The sequence below is a fragment of the Ammospiza nelsoni genome, chromosome 1, assembly GCF_027579445.1.
Source record: "Ammospiza nelsoni isolate bAmmNel1 chromosome 1, bAmmNel1.pri, whole genome shotgun sequence".
NCBI lineage: Eukaryota > Metazoa > Chordata > Aves > Passeriformes > Passerellidae > Ammospiza > Ammospiza nelsoni.
In genome coordinates this window covers 510,849-530,365 of record NC_080633.1, presented here as the reverse complement: position 1 = coordinate 530,365, position 19,517 = coordinate 510,849, and the positions used below count along the sequence as shown (strand labels likewise).

General features: G+C 69.8%; 2 protein-coding genes across 3 annotated transcripts; one reads left to right on the top strand and one right to left on the bottom strand.

Annotated features, from left to right (window-relative positions):
- Positions 1-468: 468 nt before the first annotated feature.
- RARRES2 (retinoic acid receptor responder 2) lies at positions 469-3,210 on the bottom strand. 2 transcript variants are annotated; one of them, XM_059493306.1, is made up of 5 exons: positions 2,944-3,210; positions 1,631-1,732; positions 1,178-1,282; positions 991-1,104; positions 469-629 (listed from the first exon to the last, which is right to left on the bottom strand). In XM_059493306.1, exons 1-4 carry the CDS (start codon positions 3,193-3,195, stop codon positions 991-993), a joined length of 573 nt encoding a protein of 190 aa, XP_059349289.1. In that variant the 5' UTR covers positions 3,196-3,210; the 3' UTR covers positions 469-629. The 2 variants fall into 2 exon arrangements, with proteins under 2 accessions (XP_059349289.1, XP_059349279.1); XM_059493296.1 differs by having other exon boundaries at positions 469-608.
- Positions 3,211-6,456: 3,246 nt separating this feature from the next.
- LOC132078661 (uncharacterized) lies at positions 6,457-18,615 on the top strand. Its single transcript, XM_059480935.1, has 8 exons — positions 6,457-6,728; positions 7,590-7,698; positions 8,058-8,171; positions 8,725-11,761; positions 13,379-14,204; positions 14,369-14,504; positions 15,129-16,019; positions 18,395-18,615. Exons 1-8 carry the CDS (start codon positions 6,705-6,707, stop codon positions 18,613-18,615), a joined length of 5,358 nt encoding a protein of 1,785 aa, XP_059336918.1. The 5' UTR covers positions 6,457-6,704.
- Positions 18,616-19,517: the final 902 nt, after the last annotated feature.

The following is a 19,517-nucleotide window of genomic DNA, read 5'->3' as shown; positions in this document are numbered from 1 at the left end:
CAGCTGCGTTTCCTTATCTGTGGGAGCCCAGAAATGGATCCAGGAAAGCCCCCAGAGCCCACAGTGTCACCCTGAGACCCCCAGAGCCACCACAAGCCTGTCTCCCTCCTCCTGTGAGCCCTGGGACCCCCACACTGGAGCTGGGGCACCCCCAGAGCCACCCCAGCCCAGCAGAGGATCCCCAGGGAGCACCAGAGCAGCCGTGGGGAGCCCAGCCTCGGCTGGGGCACATGTTGGGGACAGGGCACGTGGTGGCACTGTGCATTAAACATGTCCCACCCTCCAGTGTCCCTCTGTCCTGCCGCCTCAGGGGTCTCTCACCCATTGTGTCCCTGTCTTTCAGCCCTGGGGACAAGGGGTGACACAGGTAGTGGTGACACGGAGCCCAGTGCCCACTGCCCACCCACCGTGTCCCCATCTCATCTCTGGGGACACTGGGGGGTGCCAGGTGAAATAAGAGCCATGAGAGCGGAGCCAGCGCTGGGTTTATTGGGGACAAGAGGGGACAGGCAGGAGGGGGGGACACATCCAGGACCCTCCTTGGTCAGAGGGGGCCGGGGGGTGACAAGCGGGGCAGGTGGTGGCAGCGTCCATCGGTGCCGTGGAGCCTGGAAAGGGACACGGAGGGGCTGTGGTGGGGTCAGTGTCCCCTGTTCCAGTGTCCATACCCACCCAGGGGACACGGTGGGGCTGTGGTGGGCTCCCTGCGCCCCCTGCCCCCGTCCCCGTACCCACCCAGGGGACACGGTGGGGCTGTGGTGGGCTCCCTGCGCCCCCTGCCCCCATACCCACCCAGGGGACACAGAGGGGCAGTGGTGGGCTCCCTGTGCCCCTTGTCCCAGGGTATCCATACCTACCTATGCCCAGGGGACACGGAGGGGCTGTGGTGGGGTCAGTGTCCCCTGTTCCAGAGTGTCCATACCCACCCAGGGGACACGGAGGGGCTGTGGTGGGCTCCCTGCGCCCCCTGCCCCCTGTCCCCGTACCCACCTAGGCCGGCAGCCCCCGGGAGAAGGCGAACATCCCGGGCAGGTACGGCGTGTCCCCCCCTCTGCCCGCCTCCTCCACCGCCCGGCACTCGGCCTCGTCGCGCTGCCGGATCTCCTGCGGGCACACAGGGGCTGGCACCGGCCGGGCACACGCCGGGGGGCACCGGGGGGCGCCGGGGACACCTCACCTTGGCCGCCAGGTGGTGGCTGGGGCCGCAGTTGTGGTACTTGTCCAGCACCTTGGGCACGTCGCCGGTGTCGAACTTGTAGCAGGCCAGGCAGGTCGGCTTGCGCTGGGGACACCCGGGGATGTCACCCCCGGGACCCTGGGGACCCTCGGGCACCCACACCGTCCCCTCTGAGCCACCCACAGCATCCGGGTGGGGGGACAGGGGGGCTGGGGGAGTCCTGGGATGGGGACAAGGGAGAGGGGACACCCAGGGATGGGCCCCGGGGAAAAGGGACACCCCAGGTGCCCCAGGGGAGGAAGGACAGTCCCAAGACACGTCCCCAGGGAGGAGGGACACGCCGTGTGCCCCAGGGGTAAAAGGACAGCCCCGGGTGCCCCCAGGGAGGAGGGACAGCCCAGGACAGTCCCCGGGGAGGAGGGACAGCCCAGGACATGTCCCCAGATGCCTCACCCGGCTCTCCAGCACCCGGCAGTGCCGCTGCGGTGCTCGCTTCCGACATGTGGTCTGTGCCAGGCCCAGGCGGAGCTGCACAAAGGTCCCCGAAGGGTCCTCCTGGGGGAACAGGAGTGGCAGGGCATGGCAGGGCATGGCAGGGCACGGCAGGGCACGGCAGGGCTCCCCAGAGGGATCCTGATCTCTGGAGGGACTCCCAGACCCCACAGACCCCCAGGGAATGCAGCCCCCCAGCGAGACCCCAAACCCCAGGAGTGACCCAACCACCCCACAGGGACCCCAAATGCTGGGGGAGATCCTGAACCCCACAGATGCCAACCCCTGAGAGGGACCCCAAAGCTCCCACAGGAACCGCAAATCTCAGGCAGGACCCTGAACCCTAGGAGGGATCCTGAATGCTGGAAACCCTCAGGTAAACCCATCCCAGGAATGACCCCAGGGTGGCCCCAAGGTGGGCACGTGGCCCAGGGTGGGGGTCCCTGGAGTCCCGGCCCTCCCCAGACATGGGACAGTGTGCAGGGGCACCCCGGGATGGCCCCGGCTCCGGGGGCACCGGGATCAGTTTGGATCTGTTAATGAATAACCGAGCTCAGCCCGGCCAGCAGGGCCGGTCCTGGGCACCCCGGGGCACCCTGTGCCCACCCCCTCCCTGTGGGACACCCGACCCCCTCCCCATTCCTGTGGCCATCCCGGATCCTGATACCCAAATCCCAAATCCCAAACTCACCTGCTGGACAATCCTGTTCATCTCCTATTCCATCCAGGACACCCCAACACCCTCCCCAACCCTCTCTCTGTCCCTCCAGGACACCCCAACACCCTCCCCAACCCTCTCTCTGTCCCTCCAGGACACCCCAATCCCCTGCCCATGGTCATACCAGACCCTGAACCCCGAATCCCAACCCCGAATCCTGTTGCCCCCATGCCCGATGACCCCGTTCACCCATGCCCCCTCCAGGACCCCCACCCTGGACCCCCAATCCCCGATCCAAATCCCTGCTCTCCCCCTCACTGTCCACCTCCCTGGTCTTGTGGACATCCTGAGCCCCCAATCCCTGATCCCAACCGCAATCCTCGCTCAGTTCCTCGCTGACCCCCTCGCTGACCCCCTCCCTGCTCTCGTGGCCACCCTGAGCCCCCAATCCCCGATCCCAATCCCTGCCCACCCCTCGATGACCCTTTCACCGCTGTTCTCCCCCGGCCGCTCCATCCCCTCCCCGTTCCCCCCGCGCCCCCTCCCCGTTCCCGTTCCCGTTCCCGCGCCCTCCCCGCTCCCGGTGCGGCTGCCGGTGCGCAGCGCCGTTACGGACCCGCTCGATGACCCCGTCCAGCTCCCGCTCCTTGAAGAGGAAGTGCACGTTGCTGCGCCCGTGGAAATACTCGAGCACGTCTCGCACCACGCGCCGCTGCAGCGGGGACTGCCCCGCGGCCGCCGCCAGGGCCAGCGCCAGGGCCAGCGCCAGCGGCAGCCACCGCCGCACCGGCAGCGCCATCCCGCCCGCCGCGGCCTCGCCGATCGCACCGAGCCGCGGGCCGCTGGCGGCGGGCCGGCACGAGCCCATTTCCTGGGATCTGCCCCCAAATCCGCCCCCGGGACGGCCCCGCGGGTCACCCCCACCCCCGCCGCGGGGCGCGGGAGGAGGGGCCGCGGTGGGATCGGTGGGATAACGGGGTGGGATAACGGGGTGGGATAATGGAATGGGATAACGGGGTGGGATGGGATCAATGGGATGGGATAGATCCCGGGAACGGCGTCATGGGCTGCTGGGAATGCCATCCTGCCCTGGGAGCGCCCTGCGGCTCCGGGAACGGCTCCTGATCCCCGGGAAGGGCTCCTGATCCCCGGGAACGGCTCCTGCCTCCCGGGAATGGGCTTCAGTCCTCTGGGAACACCCTGCAGCCCCGGGAACGGCTCCTGATCCCCGGGAAGGGCTCCTGCCCCCGGGAACGGCTCCTGATCCCCGGGAACGGCTCCTGATCCCCGGGAAGGGCTCCTGCCCCCGGGAACGGCTCCTGATCCCCGGGAATGGGCTTCAGTCCTCTGGGAACACCCTGCAGCCCCGGGAACGGCTCCTGATCCCCGGGAACGGCTCCTGCCCCCGGGAATGGCTCCTGATCCCCGGGAACGGCTCCTGCCCCCGGGAATGGCTCCTGATCCCCGGGAATGGGATCCTGATCCCCGGGAACGGCTCCTGATCCCCGGGAATGGGCTTCAGTCCTCTGGGAACACCCTGCAGCCCCGGGAACAGCTCCTGCTCCCCGGGAATGTGCTCCAGACCCTGGGAACTGCCTCCCGCTCTTCCCGGCCGTCCTTGTCCGGGTGTCCCCTCCCGGCAGCATGACTGGGGGGAGAGGGAGGTGCTGACGGCCGGAGCATGGGGTGGGGGCGATATCCGGAGGTGGGGGGGGCACCGAGGAGCACCAGGGGGTGCGGCTGGCACGGGGGGGCACCGGGGGACACCGGGGCTGTCCTGGGGGACAGTGGGGGACGCTGTGGGGCTCTGGAGCTTACTGGGAGGCACTGGAGACACTGGGGCTGTACTGGGGGACACGGGGGGATGCTGGGGACACTGGAGCTGCACTGGAGGACACTAAGGGATAGTGGGGGGGCACTTGGGACACTGGGGCTGTACTGGGGGACACTGGGGACACCGGGGGACACTCGGGACACTGGGGCTGTACTGGGGGACACTAAGGGATAGTGAGGGGCACTCGGGACACTGGGGCTGTACTGGGGGACGCTGGGGACACCGGGGGACACTGGGGGGGCGGGGTCGCTCGGCCCCTCCCATCCGCTGTCCCATGGCGCCGCTAGGGGGCGCTGCCCCCGGTCCCGCCCCCCGACCCGGAACGGGGCGCGGCCGGACGCGGCCGTGGCTGACACCATGACGTCAGCGGCGCGCTGACGTACCGCGCGCGTGACGTCACCGCGCGGCGGGGCAGCGGCCGCCCGTGAGTTTCCCGGGGAGGGTCCCGGGGGTCGCGGTCACGTGGCCCGGGAGGGGAGGGGGCACGGTCCGGGGTCTCTGGGGGCTCAGGGTGAGTCTGGGGGGGCTCGGGGCTCCCAGGGTGTGCTTGGAGCTGCCGGAGTCTCGAGGGGGGTGACGCCCGTGGCAGCGGCGGGTCCGGGGGTCCCGCGGGAGGGAGCCGGGGCGCACGGGGCTCACGCGAGCCCCCCGAGGCGCGGCCGGCACCGGAGGGAGCCGGGATCGCCGGGAGCTGCCGCGGGAGCCGCCGGGCCCGGGGGAGCGCGGCCCGGTGTGCCCGGGGCTGTTCCCGGGGCCGTTCCCGGCTGATGCGGTGATTCCACGCCGCCGCTCCTCCCGAGCCCCAGGGGTTATTCCTGACTGCCAAGGCGAGGCTGTGCCGGGGCTGTTCCCAACGCCCGGGGCCATTCCTGCCAGGAGGATGCTGTGCCGGGGCTATTCCCGGTTCTCCCGGGGCTATTCCCGGCTCCCGGGGCTATTCCCGGTTCTCTCGGGGCCGTTCCCGGCTCTCCCGGGGCTAATCCCGCTCTCGGGGCTATTCCCGGTTCTCTCGGGGCTATTCCCGGCTCCCGGGGCTATTCCCGGCTCCCGGGGCTATTCCCGGCTCTCCCGGGGCTATTCCCGGCTCTCCCGGGGCTATTCCCGCTCCCGGGGCTATTCCCGGCTCTCCCGGGGCTATTCTCGGCTCCCGGGGCTATTCCCGGTTCTCTCGGGGCTATTCCCGGCTCTCCCGGGCTATTCCCGGTTCTCTCGGGGCTATTCCCGGCTCTCCCGGGGCTATTCGCGCTCTCGGGGCTATTCCCGGTTCTCTCGGGGCTATTCCCGGCTCTCCCGGGGCTATTCCCAGCTCTCCCGGGGCTATTCCCGGTTCTCTCGGGGCTATTCCCGGCTCTCCCGGGGCTATTCCCAGCTCTCCCGGGGCCGTTCCCGGCTCTCCCGGGGCTATTCCCGGCTCTCCCGGGGCTATTCCCGGCTCTCCCGGGGCTATTCCCGCTCTCGGGGCTATTCCCGGTTCTCCCGGGGCTATTCCCGCTCCCGGGGCTATTCTCGGTTCTCTCGGGGCTATTCCCGGCTCTCCCGGGGCTATTCCCGGCTCTCCCGGGGCTATTCCCGCTCTCGGGGCTATTCCCGGCTCTCCCGGGGCTATTCCCGGCTCTCCCGAGGCTATTCCCGCTCTCGGGGCTATTCCCGCTCTCGGGGCTATTCCCGCTCCCGGGGCTATTCCCGGCTCTCCCGGGGCTATTCCCGGCTCTCCCGGGGCTATTCCCGGTTCTCTCGGGGCTATTCCCGGTTCTCTCGGGGCTATTCCCGGCTCTCCCGGGGCTATTCTCGGCTCCCGGGGCTATTCCCGGTTCTCTCGGGGCTATTCCCGGTTCTCTCGGGGCTATTCCCGGTTCTCTCAGGGCTATTCCCGGTTCTCTCGGGGCTATTCCCGCTCTCGGGGCTATTCCCGGCTCTCCCGGGGCTATTCCCGGCTCTCTCGGGGCTATTCCCGGCTCTCCCGGGGCTATTCCCGGCTCTCTCGGGGCTATTCCCGGCTCTCCCGGGGCTATTCCCGCTCTCGGGGCTATTCCCGGCTCTCCCGGGGCTATTCCCGCTCCCGGGGCCGTTCCCGGCCGGACAAGCCGACGCTGTGCCGGGGCCATTCCCTGCTGCCGCTCCCACTCGCTCCCATCCCATCCGATCGCACCCCATTCTCCCGTCCCATCCGATCCATCCCATCCCAGCCCGAACTACAACTCCCAGCGCTCCCGGCTCTCGCCGTTCACAGCCGGATCCGGCCCCGCTCGGCGCCTTCCGCACCCCAAATTCCGGGGGGAGGAGGAGGAGGAGGAGGAGGAGGACGGGGGGGCCGAGGCCGCCGGAGCCGCTCCGGGACCGCCGCGCTGCTCGGGCCCGGTCCCGCCGCCCCTCCCGCCCATCCCCGCCCCATCCCCGCTCTCAGCGCGGCTCTCCCGCTCTCGCAGGACCCGCCGCGGCCATTTGAGGGACTCGGTGGCGGAAGGAGGCCGGGAAGGGCCGCGGAGCCGCGGGAAGGAGCCCCGAGGAGCCGGAGCGGCCGCAGGGCGCGGGAAGGGGCAGCGATGTCGGCGGGGGGAGCGCCCCAGGTACGCGGGGGTTCGGGGGAGCTCCCGGGGGGTCCCCGCTCCCGCTCCCCCCGCGGCCTTGGGGGCGTTCCGGGGGGATCCCCGGGGCTTTTCCGAGGGGTTTTTCCCCAACCCCTGGGAGCCTCGGGAGTTTATCCGGGAAATCGGCGCGTTGGGGGCCGCACCCCCTCCCTACGGAGCTACGGGGGCTTGGGCACACGAGAGGGGACCGGGAGGGACCGGGGGACCGGAGGGGTTCAGTGTGCCCGGAGAAGCGGGACTGGCTCCTCGGGACAGGTTCCTCCCTCGGTGCGTGTCCCGGCTGGAAAAGGAGCTGGTTTGGGGGGTGGGCAGTGGGGACGGGGGGGACAGGGTCGGGTTTGGGGGTCGGGGATCTGGTCTGGAGGAGCAGGGCTGAGCATCTCTTTTGGGGGAACAAGGATCTTGTTTGGGGTGTAGGGATATGCTGGAGTGGCAGGGATTTGGTTTGTGGGGTAGAGATGTAATTTGGGGGAGCAGGGATTTGGTTTGGGAGGGTGGGGATGTGATTTGGGGGAGCAGGGGTTTGGTTTGGGTAGCGAGGATTTGTTTTAGGGGAGTGGGGATATAATTTGAGGGAGCAGGGGTCTGGTTTGGGGGCATGGGGATGTAATTTGGGGGAGCAGGGGTCTGGTTTGGAGGCATGGGGATGTGATTTGGGGGAGGAGGGGTCTGGTTTGGGGAGCAGGGATGGGGGCTCCATCCTGGAGTGAGACCCTCATATTTGGGATGCAGGAATAGGGGCACAATCCCTGTCCTTGGGCTGTGGCCAAACGCAGGGAAAGGTCCCCAAACACCCCAAAATGACCCCAAAACGCCTCTGAGCCGCTGCCCCCTCCCCAGCCCGCCCACGCCCTGGATCTGCTCCCGTATTCGCGGCTGAGCCCGGCGCCACGGGCCGGATCCCAGCTGGATGCTGTGGGCGCCGAGATCCCCTCGGATCCCTGCACAGGTGAGGGAGGGTGGGACACCTGGGATAGGGGCTGGGGTGGGATTTTCCTCACAGAGCTCTGTGCATTTTTGTGGGGACTTTGAACTGGGATGATGAAAGCGTTCTGGGGATTCCCGGGGCTGGGAGAGGCTGCAGGGAAAGCCCAGAGCCCAGGATGGCTCCGTCCCAGGTCCCAGCTCAGGATGGCTCCGTCCCAGCCCACCTGGAGCCGGTTCCCAAGGAGCGGCTCCATCCCCTGTGCCAGAGCCCGGCTCTCCTGGGATCAGCCCGGTTCTCCCGGGATCAGCCCGGCTCTCCCGGGATCAGCCCGGTCCCAGCTGCGCCGGGGGTCCCGATGGCACTGCCCCGTGTCCCCCCAGGGTACCGGTTCTTTAAGCCGGGGGGTTTGTTCGGGATGAAGCCGCCGGAGGAGCCGTTCGGAGCTGCGCGGACGGGCCCGGAGGACTCCAAGGCCCTGGGCAGCCCCTGCGCCGGTGAGTCCGGATCTGGGGGAGTCCGGATCTGGGGGAGCAGTGGGACTGGGGGGCTCAGGGGAAAAGGTGAGATGGGATTCTTTGGGGGCATTCTGGGCCAGTTTAGAACTTTTTGGGGCCAGTTAGAGGTTTTTCTGAGCCAGTGCAAAGACCTTTTTCAGCCATTTTGGGCCAGTTTTCAGCCATTTTGGCGCTGTCCTAGGCCAGTTCACAGCCAGTCATGACCAATATGTGGTAATTCTGAGCCACTTCGTGGCCATTGTGGGCCAGTTTTGAGAGCCAGTTTTGGCCATTTTAGACCACTTTTTGCCATTCTGAGCCAGTTTGGACAATTTTGGACCTGTGTGTCACAAACTGGGGATTTGGGGGCCCTTTGGGCTGTCACACATCAGGAGAGGCTTAGAGAGTTGAGGCCCTTTGGGGTGTCCAACGTCCCCGTGGTTCAGCAGTGAGGGCCCCCATGGTTCAGGGGGGCTGGGCCTGGGTCCTCCCCACTCGGGACAGCCTGGAGTTCTCCGGGAGCCGGGCTGACCCCGGGCTCTCTCCGGTGCAGTGGAGCCCGGGCGGGTGAGCAAGGTGGAGCCCGAGGAGAAGCCCGGGATTGGCGCCGGCTCCCTGGAGCTGTTCCCGGCCGCCGCGGGCGGCAGCTCCGGCCGCTGGTTCCCCGGCGGGCAGCGCGGCCCCGAGCCCCCCCGGGACCCCCCTGCCCCCCGCGCCGGCTGCTGGGGGGCCCAGGGGGGCGTCCCCGGCCCCTTCCGCTGCGCCCAGTGCGGGAAGGGCTTCCGGCAGAAGCAGAGCCTGGTGACGCACGAGCGCATCCACACCGGGGAGAAGCCGTTCCGCTGCGGGGACTGCGGCAAGAGCTTCAGCCAGCGGCCCAACCTGCTGACGCACCGGCGCGTGCACACGGGCGAGCGGCCCTTCCCCTGCGCCCAGTGCGGCAAGAGCTTCTCGCAGAAGGCCAACCTGCTGGCGCACCAGCGCATCCACGGCGCCCACCCCGAGGAGGGCAAGGCGCGGGCGCGGGCGCCGGCGCGGGGCTGCCCTGAGGACGCGCCCTTCGTGTGCCCCGAGTGCGGCAAGAGCTTCCGGCAGAAGCCCAACCTGATCACGCACCGGCGCATCCACACGGGCGAGCGGCCCTTCTCCTGCTTCCTGTGCGGCCGCAGCTTCAACCAGAAAACCAACCTGGTGACGCACTACCGGGTGCACACAGGTGAGCGGCCCTTCGCCTGCGCCCAGTGCGGCAAGCGCTTCACCCAGAAAACCAACCTGGTCACGCACCAGAGCACCCACACCGACCTGCGCCCCTTCCCCTGCGCCCAGTGCCACAAGTGCTTCAAGGACAAGGTGTCCCTCAAGGCCCACCAGAAGACGCACATCCCCCGCCAGCGCCGCTGCCCCGCGCGCGGCCCGGCCCCGGCCGCGCCCTTCGGGGCCGCGCCCGCCCTGCTGCCCCCCGCGCCCGCCCCGCAGGACCCCGCGCCCTTCGCCCCGCTCCCGCCCGCCCCCAAGCTCCCCGAGGGCGCCGCCGAGCTCTTCCCGTGCCCCGACAAGGGCTTCCCGCCCCCGCCCCCGGCCGAGCCCTCCTTCCCCTGCGCCCACTGCGGCGACGGCTTCTGCCCCAAGGTGCCCCTGCTGCGGCCCCCCGAGGCGCCCGCCGTGCCCTTCGCGCCCGGCCCGCCCCTCCTGGGGCCCCTGGGGGCGCAGCCGGGCCCGGGCGAGGCCGTGCTCTCCCCAGAAAAGCCCTTCATCTGCAATCAGTGCGGCAACAGCTTCGGGCTCTGGCTCGCCCTCGTCGCCCACCAGAAGAGCCACGCGGGGCACAAGCCGTGCCCCGGCGCCCCCCCCGCGGAGCCGGGCGCCGAGCAGCCCCCCGGGTCCCCCCCGGGGCCGCGGGCGGGCGAGGGCCGGCCCTGGCCGTGCCCCGAGTGCGGGCGGGGCCTGGCGCAGTGCGAGCGGGCGCCGCGGCACGGGGGGCACGGGGGGCACGGCACCGGCGGGCGCGGCCCCTTCCGCTGCGACACCTGCGGCAAGCGCTTCAGCCTCAAAACCAACCTGGCCACCCACCAGCGCATCCACACAGGTGAGCGGCCCTTCACCTGCGGCGTCTGCGGCCGCCGCTTCAACCAGAAGGGCAACCTGGTGACGCACTACCGGGTGCACACGGGCGAGCGCCCCTTCGCCTGCGCCCAGTGCGGGAAGCGCTTCGCCCAGAAGCCCAACCTGCTGGCACACCAGAAGACGCACCTGGGCCGCCAGCCCTTCACCTGCCTCGAGTGCCCCAAGCGCTTCAAGAGCAAACTGTCCCTGCGGGTGCACCAGCGCGTGCACACCGGGACCCCCGGCGCGGCCCCCGGCGCCCTGGACCCCGCCGGGAGCCCCTTCCCCTGCGGGCTCTGCGGGGAGGCCTGCGCGGAGCACGGGGGGCTCCGGCCGGGCCACGGCGGCGCCGAGCGGCCGCACACCTGCGCCGAGCAGCTGCACGCCTGCGCCAAGTGTCCCCACGCTTGTGCCGAGCGTCCCCACGCTTGTGCCGAGCGTCCCCACGGCTGCGCCGAGCGGCTCCACACCTGCACCGAGCAGCGCCGCACCTGTGCCGAGCACCCCCACGCCTGTGCGGAGCATCCCCATGCGTGTACGGAGCATCCTCACACCTGTACGGAGCATCCCCACGCCTGTGCTGAGCATCCTCACGCCTGTGAGCGGCCCCATGCCTGCGGGCAGCCGCAGCCACAGCCCTGCCCCGAGCGGCCGCACCCCTGTGCCGAGTGTCCCCACCCCTGCGAGCAGCCCCACGCCTGCCCCAAGCGGCCCCACGCGTGCGAGCAGCCCCACGCCTGCGCCGAGTGTCCCCGCGGCTGCGCCGAGCATCCTCGCACCTGTGCCGAGCATCCCCACCCCTGCGAGCGGCCCCACCCCTGCGCCGAGCGGCCCCACGGCTGCCCCGAGCAGCCCCACGGCTGCGCCGAGTGTCCCCACGCGTGCTCCGAGTGTCCCCACGGCTGCGCCGCCGAGCGGCCCCACGCCTGCGCCGAGTGCGGGAAGCGCTTCCGGCAGAAGGTGAACCTGGCCGTGCACCTGCGGACGCACACCGGGGAGCGGCCGTTCCGCTGCGCCGACTGCGGCAAGGGCTTCAGCCAGAAGGCTCACCTGCTGCGGCACCGCCGCACCCACGGCGCCGGCCTGGCCGCGCCCTGCGCCGCCGGCGACCCCCTGGCCAAGGGCCCCGAGCCCCCCGCGCTGCTGCTGCCGCCCTGCTCCCGCGGGGCGCGCCCCGACAGCCCCTCGGGCGCCGCCGACATCCTCCTGCAGCTGATGCAGGACGAGCCCCCGCCCGGCCCCGGCGCCGCCCCGGCCCCCGTGCCCCCCTGTAAGTGCCCCGGGGGCGGCCCGAGCCCCCGCGCGCCGGGGCTGCCCCCGCCGTGCTGCTGCGCCGCCTGCCTGGCTCCCCGCCCTCCCGAGCCCCCTCGCGGGCAGCTCTGGGCCAAGGCCGGCGGCTGCGCCCGCGCCTTCGACGAGAAGAGAGCGCCGGGAGCGCCGGAGCGCGAGTGCGGCGAGGAGAAACCGGCGCCGTGCCCCGGCTGCCTGTGAGCCCCGGGAGCCCCGGCCGCCTGCGACCCCCGCGCTGGGACCTGCGCTGAGACCCCCCCCCACCAGGACCCCCACCCTGCCCCGGCCGCCTGTGATCCCCCAGCCTGGAACCCCCAGTGAGACGCCCCCAGCAAGGACCCGCCCTCGGCTCATGGGGTCACCCACGGCGAGCCTGGAGGAGATGGAGCCCAGGGGACAGAGCCAAAAGGACGGAGCCAAAGGGATGGAACTGAGGGGACCGAGCCAAAGGGACAAAGCTGAGGGCTCGGTGCCAAGGTGACACTGCCAGCCAGATTCAGCACTGGGACTTGGAGGAGCCTCCAGCCGGGGCTGTGGGGCAGGGCAGAGCCAGGCTGGGACGCGGCACGTTCCTGGCTTGGGAAGACACCAAAGGGCTGGAGGCGCCAGCGCTGGGCCCGGATCTGCCGTGTGGGCTCCAGCCACACAGACCAGGAGGAGCTGGGCACAGTGGAGTTGCATCCACTGGAGCCAGACTTGGGACAAGAGGGGCCCTGAGAGGCTCCCTCTGCTTCCAGAACCTTCCAGCCAGTTCCGGACTGGATGGCGTTCATTCCCTAAGGACACGCTGGGATGGGAGGCTGGGCCCGCCCTGCTGCGGGCTGAGCCCTGGGGTCCCCAGTGCAGCTCTGTGCGGGGGGAAGCTGGGAGCACGCTGGGCAAACGGCCAGGAAAAGGAAAAGGGCCTGGAAGGGCTCAGCTCTGCTCGGGGGGATGGGGGGCAGCTTGTGCTTCTGCTTGCTCTGGGTAACTGCGCGCTTTGGGACTCGATATTCGGATGGGGAAGGGTGGTGTGACCGCTGGGGCCGGACCGTGGTGGTGGGGGGCTCGAGGGGCTCGGCTGGGCTTTGTGTGGCCTCTCCCCGTCCCCCCGGTGTGACAGAGCCGGGCATCCACGGTGCGGGCAGAGCTTCACCACAGACACCGCTGGGAGCTGCTGCCGCTTCATCCCAAAGGGAACCGGGTCCTGTGGCGGGACCGACACCGGGACAGCCGCCCCCGAGCCCCGGCCGGGCAGGGGGTCCCGCCCCGCTCCCCTTCCCCAGCTCTGCTCTCTGCAATTCTATTTTTTGAGGTTATTTAAAATAAAAGCTTCTGATGGCTCCGGGGCTCCAGGTGCTCTGTCTGGGACTGGACGGGGGGGCACAGGGGTCTCTCTACAGCCCCGGGATAGGCTCTGACCATGGCCAAGGGACCACCAGGACAGTGCCACAGCCAGTGCCAGCGGCTTCCAGTGTGCTCTGTGACCACCAAACCTCACCTGGACGCCAGGTGAGAGCTCAGCATTAGGGTGGCCACTGGGGCGACCCCAGGGTCACTGTCACATCCACGGGAGTGGCACCAATGCCCCCGGTGCTCCTTGGGGACAGATGGGGGGGGGTCTCACACTGGGGCTGTCACTGGGAGGGGGGGTCTCATACCAGGGTTGTCACTGGGGGACCCAGTGGGACACAGACACCCTGTGCCACTGGCCGGGTGTGTGGTTGTGCTCTGCCTGGGGACACGCGGTGCCACCCGGGTGGGTTCTGGGGGGTTTGGGTGCAGGGGCTGCAGGACCCCGGGGTGTCCCTGTCCACAGGTGTGGGACCCTCCAGCCTGGGGTCCTCCGGCGTGGGAGCTCCAGTGCGGTCACTGGATCCCGGGGGTCACCAGGCCGGACCCTCGGGATTTGGGGGGCTGACTCGAACGGGGGGTCGTGTCCCGAGGGGCCCCGTTTGGGGCGCGGGTGACGCTGCCGGGTGGGCGAGCGGGGCCGGATCCGGGTACCCGCCGGGAAGGGGAAAGAGCCGGATCCCGGTACCCGCCGGGAAGGGGAAAGAGCCGGATCCCGGTACCCGCCGGGTACGGGAAGGAGCCGGATCCCGGTACCCGCCGGGCACGGGAAGGTGCCGGATCCCGGTACCCGCCGGGCACGGGAAGGAGCCGGATCTCGGTACCCGCCGGGCACGGGAAGGAGCCGGATCCCGGTACCCGCTGAACACGGGAAGGAGCCGGATCTCGGTACCCGCCGGGCACGGGAAGGAGCCGGATCCCGGGCTCACCGGGCACGGGAAGGTGCCGGATCCCGGTACCCGCCGGGCACGGGAAGGAGCCGGATCCCGGTACCCGCCGGGCACGGGAAGGAGCCGGATCCCGGCACCCGCCGGGCACGGGAAGGTGCCGGATCCCGGCACCCGCCGGGCACGGGAAGGTGCCGGATCCCGGTACCCGCCGGGCACGGGAAGGTGCCGGATCCCGGGCTCACCGGGCACGGGAAGGTGCCGGATCCCGGTACCCGCCGGGCACGGGAAGGAGCCGGATCCCGGCACCCGCCGCACCGCAGAGCCGCCCCTCGCCCGGGCCCCCCGGTTCCGGCGCTCTCCCCCGGCCCGGCCCCTTCCGCCGCCGCCGCCGCCATCGGCCCGCCCGGCCATGCAGCGGGTGAGCCCGGGCCGAGCCCGGGGCGCGCTGGGGGCCCTGCGGAGGGCTGGGGGGTACCGGGGCTGTCCCCATAGGGATTAGCGGGGCTCGGGCCCCCAGAGCCCGGGGACCCGCACGGGGAGCGCAGCGAGGGCCCCCCCTGAGCCCCCCGCTGTCCCTGCCAGGGGGCGACCCCCGAGGTGACATTCGAGGAGGTGGCCGTGCACTTCTCCCCCGAGGAGTGGGCGCAGCTGGCGCCCTGGCAGCGGGCGCTGCACCGGCAGGTCATGTGCGACAACTACGACATGGTGGCCAGCCTGGGTGAGGGACGGAGGCGTGGGGCTGGGGGTGACACGGGCTGGGGGTGCCCAGGTTAGGGGTGACGGGGGCTGGGAGGGTGCCCAGAGCTGGGGGTGACACGGGCTGGGGGTGCCACGGGGATGGGGGTGCCCAGGGCTGGGGTGGCACGGGCTGGGGGATGCCGTGGAGGTGGGGGATGCCATGGGGCTGGGGGTGCCATGGGGCTGGGGTGTCCAGTGCTGGGGTGTCACGGGACTGGGGGTGCCACGGGGATGGGGATGCCCAGGGCAGGGGGTGCCATGGGGTTCCGGGTGCCATGGGGCTGGGGGTGCCCGGAGCTGGGTGACACGGGCTGAGGGTGACATGGGCAGGGGGTGAGTCATGGGCTGGGGGCGCCATGGGCTGGAGGTGCCCAGGGCTGGGGGTGCTTCGGCCCCCCGCCCCTAGCACAGCCCCCAGCCTGGTGACGGTTCCCAGTGACCGTGACCCTCCCCGGGCATGGCGGGAGCACTGAGGGTCCTCTCTCCCTCACAGACCCCAACTCCAAGTTCCCCCACATGAAGGAGGAGTCACACGGGGGGGGGGCCCTGCGCTGGGGAGCACAGCGGAGATAGCGACAGCAGCGACACCACCGACAGCTGTGAGTGACCGGGACACCCCGTGGGGACACCCTGTGGGGCTGGGGGTGGCCCTGGCCAGAGCCCCGGTGTGACACCCCCGGGCTGGGCTGGGCTGGAGTCCCCCACGGTGTCACAGGGGCGGTCGTGGCAGCAGCCGGGGGTCCGGGACTCCCCCACGGTGACCCCGTGTCCCCAGCAGGTGCCTGGAGCAGCTCTGACAGCAAGGATGGCACCGGGGGTCGCTGGCGATCGGGCTCCGGTGTCCCCCGCTCCGGCTGCCGCGACGCCGCGCGGGGCCGCCGTGCCAGGGCCCTCTCCCGGCCGGTACCGGCGGCCTCGGGGCTCCTCGGCGGCGGCAGCGGCGGGGCCGAGGCGCCCCCGGGCCGGCCGTACCTGTGCGGCACCTGCGGCAAATCCTTCCGGCACCGCCGCAGCCTCCTGGCGCACAAGAAGCTGCGCCGGGGGAACCGGGCCCGGCACGGCTGCGCCGAGTGCGGCCGCAGCTTCTGCCTGCTCGGGGACCTGCTGCGGCACCGCGGCTCGCACCGGGCGCGGGCCCCGCGCTGCCCGGACGCGGACGGGGAGCGGCCCTTCGTGTGCGGCCCCTGCGGGCGCAGCTTCAGCTGGAGGGAGAGCCTGGAGCTGCACCTGCGGCAGCACCGCGCCCTGCCGTGCCCCGAGTGCGGCCGCGTGTTCCTGCACCGCGGGCACCTCTTCCTGCACCGCCGCGGCCACTCGGGCCAGCGGCCCTTCCCCTGCGCCCGCTGCGGCCGCGCCTTCGCCACGCGGGCCAGCCTCAGCTCGCACCGCCGGACACGGCGGCAGTGCCAGGCCCGCCGCCTCGGGGCCCGCGGGGACGGGGACGGGGACAGGGACAAGGGTAGGGACAGGGACCCTTGTGGGGACGGGGACAAGGGTAGGGACACCCCTGGGGACAGGGACAAGGGTAGGGACACCCACGGGGACAGGGACAGGGACCCTCGTGGGGATGGGGACAGGGACAGAGACACCCGCGGGGACGGGGACAAGGGTAGGGGCACCCGCGGGGACAGGGACAGGGACAGCCACAGGGACCCTCATGGAGACAGGGACAGCGACAGGGACAGGAACAGGAACCCCCATGGAGACAGACACCCCCGCGGGGACGGGGACAGGGACAGTCACAGGGACAGGGACCCTCGTGGGGACGGGGACAGGGACGGGGACAGCGACAGCGACAGGAACCCCCGTGGGGATGGGGACAGGGACAGCGACAGGGACAGGGACACCCGTGGGGACAGAGACCCCCGCAGGGACGGGGACGGGGACAAGGGTAGGGACACCCGCGGGGACAGGGACAGGGACCCATGTGGGAACAGGGACGCGCTTAGGGATAGGGACATGGATCGGGACCCCTGCAGGGACAGGGACCCCCGTGGGGATGGGGATGGGGATGGGGACTCCCGTGGGCATGGGGACCCACTCAGCGATAGGGTGATGGGGCATGGGGATGGGGATGGGGACCCCCGTGGGGATGGGGACTCGCTCAGGGACAGGGGTGGGGACAGGGACAGGGACCCCCGTGGGGATGGGGACTCGCTCAGGGACAGGGGTGGGGACAGGGACAGGGACCCCGGTGGGGATGGAGACTCGCACAGGGACAGGGACAGGGACAGGGAGCCCTGTGGAGACGGGGACCCCCTCATGGACGGGGACCTGCTCAATGAGAGGCACCCTCACAGTGATGGGGCCGTGCCTGGGGACAGGGAGCTCCCGGCGGGTGCCCAGCGGTAGCCGGGCCATCCCGGTGGGTGTGGCCCCGGTGGGTGTGGCCCCGCGGTGGGTGTGGCCCCACGGTGGGTGTGGCCCCCGCCGGTGCCGCTCCCAGCCCGGGGCACCCCCGGAGGCTTCTGGAACCCGGGGATTTCTCCGTGTCCCTTTGGACCTCGGGAAGTCCCTCCGGGATGTGTCTCCGTGTTCCCTCTGGATCTTACAGCATCTGGGATGTTCCCCCACGTCCCCCTGGACCTCGGGCAGTCCCTCGGGGCTGTTTCTTCATGTGCCTTTCACACCTCAGAGTCTCTGCAGGACACTTCTCCGTGTCCCTCCGGACCTTGCAGTGTCCTCCGGTGCTTCCCGGTTCTCCCAGAGCCTGGGAAATCCCTCTGGGATGAATTCTCCGTGTAACTTTGCACCATGGAAAATCCCCCGGGGATGTTCTCCGTGTCCCTGGGGCCTCGAAGCGTCTTTGGACCTTGGAAAATCCCTCTGGGAGGGTTCTCCGTGTTCTCTTCAGATACTGAAGTACCTTTGGAATGTCCCTCAGGGCATTTCCCACTCCCTGCCAGTCCCACCAGTGCCCTGCCCCGTGTTCGTATTTAAGGCCAGAAGTTTTTTTAAGTCTATTTATTTTAATTTTTTCTATGCCATTCATTATTATTTCTGTTTTATTTTATTCTATTTAAGTTATTCAAGTTATTATTCTTCTGCTCAGTCTGGTTCTCCTACCCCATTCTGCTCTTCCTATTCCATTTAATTCTATTTATTTCTGTTCTATTCTATTTATTCCCCTTAATTAGGAGGAAGGGCAGGGAGGGAGGAAGAGGAAGGGAGGGAGGGAGGGGAGGAAGGAGACTCTTCTGGGCTCTTTGTCGTGGTTGAACCATGACAGGGCTCTGGTGACAGCAGGGGCCACCACGTGTCCTCCCCACAGTGTCCCCCCTTCCCCAAATAAACAAATGCCAAAAAATATGAGGTTATGTGGAAATGAGTAAAAAAATGTAGAAATTAGTAAAAAATGTGAATGAGGCTGGGGGTGGGGGGGGAATATTCATACACCTGGGGGGCACCTGCAGCCCCCCAGCTGCTCCCAGTACGGCCCAGTCCATGCAGGGAGCTCCCCTCCCTTCCCAGTGAGCCGGAGCGCTGGGAGCGTCCCCCGGCCGGAGGTCACCGAGCAGGGGACAGATGGTGGCGTTCCCACGGGAATGGGGACAGCCCCCCCCCCCCCCCCCACAGACACGCGCTCCATCTGCCCACGGAGCTGGGAGGGGAAACTGGGCCAGGGCGGCACCGCGGAGATGGGACAATCCCCGGTGTCACCTGTCCCCAGGGCCACCTCTGCCCGTGTCCCCAGGGCCACCGCTGACCATGTCCCCAGAGCCATCACTGCCTGTGTCCCCAGTGCCACCGCTGCCCGTGTCCCCAGTGCCACCACTGACTCCAGGTGTCCCCATTGCCACCTCTGCCCGTGTCCCCAGTGCCACCACTGACTCCAGGTGTCCCCATTGCCACCTCTGCCCGTGTCCCCAGTGCCACCTCTGCCCATGTCCCCAGAGCCATCACTGCCCGTGTCCCCATTGCCACCGCTGACTCCAGGTGTCCCCATTGCCACCACTGCCCGTGTCTCCAGTGCCACCTCTGCCCGTGTCCCCAGAGCCATCACTGCCCGTGTCCCCATTGCCACCACTGCCCGTGTCCCCATTGCCACCTCTGCCCGTGTCCCAATTGCCACCTCTGCCCGTGTCCCCTGAGCCACCGCTGACTCCAGGTGTCCCCAGAGCCACCTCTGTCCGTGTCCCCAGAGCCATCACTGCCCGTGTCCCCAGTGCCACCTCTGTCCGTGTCCCCAGAGCCATCACTGCCCGTGTCCCCAGTGCCACCTCTGCCCGTGTTCCCAGTGCCACCGCTGCCCGTGTCCCCAGTGCCACCTCCAGCCGCTTTTAGCCCCCTCAGGGCAGCTCTTTCCAGGAGGAATATCCCCAAACACCCCCAAAATCCCGCCGGGCGCCCCCCGAGGCTGCTGGCGGCGCTGCCGGCGGTGTCACCGTGCCACCTCCGTGCCACCCCCGGCTGCTGCGGCTTTTTTGGGCTGTCCCAGTTCCACGTTTCGGGAGCCCACGTGCAGGAGCCGCCGGATCGGGGTCGGCAGGACGGGACACGGGGGGGAGGCGCTGGGCGCGCTCCTTTGTGCTCCGAGAACCAGGAAAATTCCCCAATTCCCCTTTTCTTCTCTCCTTTCAGATAAGATCACGCGGCCGGGAGCCGTTTTCCCAATTAAATTCCTGAAATTAGCGCGGAGCCGGGAGCGCGGGGGGGTTGGCACGCTGAGGTGGCTCCAAGGACGGGAGTTTGTGGGGCTGGATGTGCTGAATTCCTGAAAAAGTGGGAATTCCGTCCCTGGATCGGGGATCTGCAGGGAGGGAGAGACTGGACCCGGCTCCTGCTGGGACCTGGGGGGCTCGGGCACCCGAGGGGTGGGATCGGGTCTGGAAGGACGTTTCCACCTTCTCCCACATCCTCAGGGTCACTCGGTGCCTCTGTCCCCACAGCAGCGCTCCCAAGGCAAACCCAGCCCTGAGGAAACGCCGGCTGTGCTGCCAGAAACCAGAGGAAATGAAATCCTGTGGCCAGGGCGGCGTTGGGAGCAGCAATT

Excerpts from the sequence above, each read along its gene's own strand:
- RARRES2 (XM_059493306.1), bottom strand. The coding sequence starts at position 3,195 with ATGGGCTCGTGCCGGCCCGCCGCCAGCGGCCCGCGGCTCGGTGCGATC. Across the intron at positions 1,283-1,630 it reads GCCGGGTGCTGGAGAGCCGG|CGCAAGCCGACCTGCCTGGC; the intron begins GTGAGGCATCTG and ends GGGTGTCCCCAG. Across the intron at positions 1,105-1,177 it reads GCCACCACCTGGCGGCCAAG|GAGATCCGGCAGCGCGACGA; the intron begins GTGAGGTGTCCC and ends GTGTGCCCGCAG.
- LOC132078661 (XM_059480935.1), top strand. The coding sequence starts at position 6,705 with ATGTCGGCGGGGGGAGCGCCCCAG. Across the intron at positions 7,699-8,057 it reads CCCCTCGGATCCCTGCACAG|GGTACCGGTTCTTTAAGCCG; the intron begins GTGAGGGAGGGT and ends GTGTCCCCCCAG. Across the intron at positions 16,020-18,394 it reads TTGTGGGGACGGGGACAAGG|TGCCACCTCTGCCCATGTCC; the intron begins GTAGGGACACCC and ends CCGTGTCCCCAG.